Here is a 6342-nt window from a genome sequence, read left to right on the forward strand (position 1 = left end):
GCAAAGCTCACTATGTGTTACCCCGCTTCTCTCCCCCTTGGCTCACTGTGTGTAACCCCGTTTCTCTCCCCCTTGGCTCACTATGTGTGACCCCGCTTCTCTCCCCCTTGTCTCACTGTGTGTTACCCCGCTTCTCTCCCACTTGTATCACTGTGTGTTACCCCCCTTATCTCCCTCTTGGCTCACTGTGTGTTACCCCGCTTCTCTCCCCCTTGGCTTGCAAAAAAAACAAAGTCTATACTTTGCATCAGGAAACTCCAAAAATCATTCAGATGGTTAAAAAAGTGGTGCACAATGGCATTATGTAATATCGAATTTGAGAAAGTTTTATCAAATTTCATTCAGCTGTTTCCGATGAGTTGCTGATTAGAACCCCCTACTTCGGCAACAAATGCTGTAGTCCATATTTCCATCAGGAAACCCCAAAAGTCATTCAGACGAAAACACAAAATAGGAGATGCACAATGACATCATGTAAAATATAATCTAAAGTTTCATCCAATTCCATCGAGAGGAGTTGTGGTTTAGAAGAAAGGGTCCTCCTTTGGTCGGCAAATGATAAAGTCTAAAGTTTGCATCAGGAAATTCTAAAAATCAATCCGATGGAAAACAAAATAGGGGGTACACAATGTCATCATGTAATGAAGAATATGTGAAAGTTTGATCAAATTTCATCCAGAGATTTAAGAGGAGTTGCGGATTAGAATGGGATTGGATCGGACGAAGGGACAGACACCATGACCACTCTATATCGGCATAATGAATATGAGGTGTTAAATGGCATCATATTATAAAGAATCCGTGAAAGTTTCATCAGATTCCATTGAGAGTTTTCAGAGGAGGTGCGGATTTGAAGAAGGTCCTGCCTAAATCGACAAATGACTTAGTTCATATTTTGCTTCAGGAAAATCCAAAAATCATTAAAAAAAAAAAAAAAAAAATCATAGTAGGTGCACAATAACATCAGAGGAGTTGCAGATTAGAGTAATGGACGGATAGACACCACGATTACTATATACCACCCGCTTTTCAAACGGGGGTATAAATTTTATATATATTACGTAATGAAGAACAATTTAATCAAACTCCGCAGTAGTAAATTAATTTAAAACACTATCCAATTTTATCATGAGATTGGGGGTTTGGATTAACAAACAAAATATTCCCAATTTTAGCGTATTTTTTTAACTCGGCCCAGGACAAAAATAATGATTTAAGATTCCGTCTACTACTCGACAATGTAGATTTTCATACATTATTTAACCTGGTTGCTGCTGAGAAATAAAATATTTCCTAATAAATCATAAGTTTTCATATGAGTTATTTGTATAAGTTATTACATGATCTTTTCTTTGTTTTGGAATCTGTCCAGCATTGTCTTTAACAAAAAAAAAAAAAAAATGATCCCCATAGCCCGTTGCCTAATACAATTGTAGTAGATGTACAATAGATCCCGAGCTATATATTACGAACACTTTTCAAAAAATACAAAAAAAAAAAACAAAAAAACATACGAACAAAAAAAGTGACTGTGCACAGGGGTTTGTTTGGTTGTCTACCGTCTACTTGTCTAGGTATATCTAAAGAAGGGGCGCCCTTATTAGTTTTACTAGTACAAAGCAGGGTCTGTGTGAACATGTTCAAACGTTCTCCTGACATGCAGGAACTATCTTTCAGATGACGTAAAACCACATTCTTTCGATCAATCAATTGTATTTCTTTTATTTTGTATGTTTTGACATTTGTAGATATATTGTACCTTGTATGGCGGAAAAGCTTTCCATATTTTCTTTTAATTTGTATTGATGTCTATTAAGTATCCATGTTCTCCCAATGCCAACCAACTATTAAATTCTCCTAACTTCATGTCTAATACAATCACCCAAGACTCAATTAATTTATAGATGTCAACAAACTTTCGATACAATTTATTTTTGTTTAAGTCCACTGAAATTATTGGTACATTTTTTTGTGAAAAGTAATATGACCTGACCTTAATCTGGAAATATATGAAATGAAGGACTATCTCACTTAAATAAGATCTCTCACTATATAAACGCTACGCTAATGAAATCATAAAATTCCATTTCTTCTAGATTGTCGAAATTCAGCCAATGCTATAACTTTAACTACTTTCTTGTTAAAATTTTGTCTTTTGATTTCAGCACATCAATTTCTTTTAATTCTGGGCAATATTTACACCAGTTTCGTTATTTTCCTGCATAAATGTATGCAGATAACTTGGGAGAACTTCAAACCCTTCATGGAGGAATCCCGAGACAATAAACGTTTTTATCGCCGTTTATTTCCGTGTATGGAAGACGCCCGAGAATACAAACGCTATTAAGCATGTTTAAGCCAATCACTGACGTCACAGTAAATGTACAGTATCTATATATAAATGGTCATTTAAATGCATTGTAGATTGCACAACTGTAGATTGTAGAGCAACAAAGATAATATAAACTTATAGTATTGTAATTGTACAGGTCCCAAACAGTGAGAAAATGGCGAGTACGAGTACCGCCTTGCCGGGTAATCGGTTGATTGAAATAGTATTTTCGTTTGACACAACAGGTTCAATGTCCTCTATTCTGGATGAAGTTCGTGGAAGACTTCAGGACATGATACAGCGTCTCCAGTCTGATATCGGCGGAATCAGAATAGGCGTTATTGCTCATGGCGATTATTGTGATAAAGATGTATTCTATCTGACAAAAGAAATTGACCTGTGCCAAAACGTGGCGGAATTGTGCCAATTTGTACAAGATATAGAAGGCACTGGCGGAGGAGACGCTGACGAATGCTATGAGTACGTTTTGCGCATGGTCAGAGAAAAGATTTCATGGACACCTGGTTCACAAAAGATTCTTGTAATGATTGGTGACGCTAACCCACACGAACCTGACTATGACTTAAACACAGACAACATCGACTGGCGGGAGGAACTTAAACTCATGAAACACTCGGTAAATGTGGTATTATTTGGTTAATAAAACATTGATCTGTAAATTTACATGGCTTTTTGACATTTAGCTGTGCTTCGAGTGGTACATGACAAGATAAGCATCCGTCACGAAAAGAGTTCATGAAAGTATTTCAACAAATTTGGATTATCTAATATTTCTTTATTCATTTTTTAAAGTTTCGAAAGTAATTTTTACTAATTTTTCAGGGTTTGAAAGTATATGGAGTTCAAGTCCATTCAAACGAATCAGCTGTTGACTTTTATACAAAGTTAGCGTCAGAGACGGATGGCCACTACCTTAAATTGAAGCAATTTTCAAACATCTGCGATATGATGTTGGCTATTTGTTATGCTGAACGTGGCGAAGATTTCCTTATGGTAAGAATTCGATACTCTAAATGCTCAACGAAAGTCAAACTCATTGTAAAAATTATGCACAAAGGACTCTTTAGCACTGTATGATTATTCAATTGAAATATGATTTAATTCCATGCAATAAAGGATGGTCTGGGGCTTTAATTTCTTTAGCAAATCGCGTTTTGGTTTATTTATGGTCGATATTTTCAATTTTAAACGAAATCGTTTCTTTGTTTGTTTGTTTGTTGGGGTTTAACGTCCGAGCAGCAATCTTTCAGCTAAATTCAGACGATGAACATGAAATTGATGATAAAATGAACATGAAATGATGATGAAATGAAAAATGGATGGGACACAAGGACAATGGGGTCGACAAATTTTGATTGCCACTGGAAATAGGGAGAGGTGGGTAGGGTCTGGCAATTTAGCCTCCTGCGGCAGAGCCTTATGGTTCCTACTCTGGGAGAATACCACAGTAGAATTCTTTAACGTGCGAGGAACGTGGCGTCTTTCCCAGCACGGTGCAGCGCTATGGTTTGCGGTCAGGTTTTCCGCATTATAGCCCGACAACCCCAGCATGTAACACGCCAGGGGTACCCCATTCCACCACCTGGGGCACACATCCCAGTTGCTCGGTGGGCAGAGCGCCCTAGCCCCCGGCTAGGGTTCTGAGCACTATTTAGTCGCCTTTTACGACAAGCTTAGCGCTGCTGCAGGCCAATTCTTTTAACACCCGGACCTGCACGGGGCTAAATCGAAATTACAGATTTTGGCAGCTACTGTCATTTTAAAAGAATTTCATATTTCTACACACTCACTTTGTTTTTATTTTAGAATTATGAGAACGAGGTTCGGTCTCGGTTTGGAACATCTGGAACAGTTCCTGGAGACATTGATGGAATGTTTGGAACATTAAGACGGGACGACTCTTTGAAGAGCACTTCCAGCGTCACACCGTTCACATCTGTAGCACCAGTTCTGCCTCAAATAGCAAGCATTCCTTCAGCCAAAGTAGCACAGGTCAAACCAATTCAGAGAAAACGAAAGGCAGAAGCACCAACAGTAAATAAAAACAAAAAATCTAAGGTCACTCCATTAAATAGGAAAAAGAAGATTGGTGACTTACCGATCGATGACAAGAAAGCTACAAAGAAAATAAAAAATGAACAGTCAAAGTTGGTAAGTATCCATAAACTCCATGTATGTTCGATGAAAATGAAATGCAAGATAACGAATCTATTCTCGACTTGTATGGTACAATTATGAATTTCCTTCATCCTACTACTGCAAATGATCAATCTCAAAAGAACATCCAGTGCACCAAAATTTATAAAACAAAAATTCCAAAGTTGTGAAATCAAATCCACTTTTACCTGGACCAAGATATAGATTTATCTATTGCATGTGATCCCAAAAATGTTTGGCCGTTAGTATACATGTTACAATTTAAAACTTTTACCTGTAGGGCCTTAAGTGCAGAGAACAGATTCCAACTTCGGAGTTTGACAAAAGCTGTGGGTGTAAAGAAAAGACGAAATGGCAACTAGTATACACGCCAGATGAAAAGTATAAAGTACCCGGATTTAGATTGAGTCGTCTTAGCAATGGAAACAAATACTGGAAAAAGATTATTGCTTTCCACAAAATGGCAAATGACAGTGGTATATACGAATTAGCTGTTCAAACTAAACCTTGTAAAAGGCTACAGACAGTTTATAGTAGAGTTTATCATTCTAAATCGACTAAAATGAGAAGTAAAGACTGGGAAAATGTGTTATTCCAATCATTGTGGAAAAAATCTGACGTTATGAAATGTATCCGAAATGTTACCGCAAACAAAGGCTGTCGTGTATTTCTGAGACATTTAAAATACTCTTCAAAGTTAGAATCTGCAGTAGATAGGACAGACTATGCATGGAAACACACTAAGAAAAGAAGAGTCGTCAGAAATGGAATCCAGATTTCATGATTTCTTAGAGAATTATCAACATGAACATTAATATTCCCGAGTGCAAAAAAAAAACATACAAGAATTGCATTTACAGTTTTGCAACTTCTTATGTTTGAATATTTCATTTGTTTTTGTGTTGATGTTTATTATTTTCATGCCGTTATTCTGTTTATTAAATATAAATGATCATTATCTCATGAAACTCTTGATGTCTTTTTAAAAAGGGGAAACAATAATTAAATGAAATGCAGAAAAAAATAGAAAAACGAGTGAGCAAAGCTCACTATGTGTTACCCCGCTTCTCTCCCGAGAAACCATAATTAGGATACCCTATAAGTGATTAAAGCGTTCATATGGAAAATCAAAATTGCATCATGCAATAAATAAAGAATCTAAGAAAGTTAGACATGAATATGTAAGGAAAAAAGCGTCGATATAACAAGGATACATTCAAACCTTTGATTTTTTCTTCTGTGAAAATTTCCTGCCTACCATCTTGGCTGTCCTCGTTGTCGTAACCTGGCTGCTGCTGAAAAATAAAATATTTCCGCGCTTGCTAAGTTTTTTTTTACAGAAAACTAAAAAAATGAACAACCCAAACGTCCCCAACCCCTACCAGCTTGGTGTTCCAGACTTATGATTAAATTTTAGAAAAAAAAATTTAAAAACAATCTCTGTTTTCGACTGTTGATATGATTTTCACCACAACAGCCATCAACACCAATATCACACAAAACAAGAAGTATCAGACAAGATAGCCACAGCAATTGCAACACATTGTAGTTCATGGAACAAGAAGCATCGGGACCAACTATCAACAAATATAGAATATCAAAAGCAGATAAAATAATCTATTGAGTGGTTTACCCATAATACCGGTAACTGCTACATCTACGGACTTCGAATGACTATCATTTATAGTTGAGTAATCAAGGGAACCAAGATTCGAGCAAATAAGCAACTCGGACTTCACCAAAAACTGGGAGGATGATCCAAGTGCAACTGTAAGGTAAGTGTCCCCCGCTTTTTAGAAACGCCCGCCGAGTTTCTGATAAACTGTCAAGCT

At 36.8% G+C, this 6342-nt stretch overlaps 1 protein-coding gene across 1 annotated transcript; it reads left to right on the forward strand.

Moving 5' to 3' along the window:
• The first annotated feature begins 2415 nt into the window (after positions 1-2415).
• LOC148609198 (uncharacterized) lies at positions 2416-5466 on the forward strand. The gene is made up of 4 exons (XM_088542098.1): positions 2416-2969; positions 3176-3346; positions 4160-4504; positions 4791-5466. Exons 1-4 carry the CDS (start codon positions 2508-2510, stop codon positions 5292-5294), a joined length of 1482 nt encoding a protein of 493 aa, XP_088398224.1. The 5' UTR covers positions 2416-2507; the 3' UTR covers positions 5295-5466.
• Positions 5467-6342: the final 876 nt, after the last annotated feature.

This window comes from Perna viridis, chromosome 8, assembly GCF_037379345.1.
Source record: "Perna viridis isolate PV_CMFRI_1.1 ecotype Kerala chromosome 8, ASM3737934v1, whole genome shotgun sequence".
In the NCBI taxonomy this organism is placed as follows: domain Eukaryota; kingdom Metazoa; phylum Mollusca; class Bivalvia; order Mytilida; family Mytilidae; genus Perna; species Perna viridis.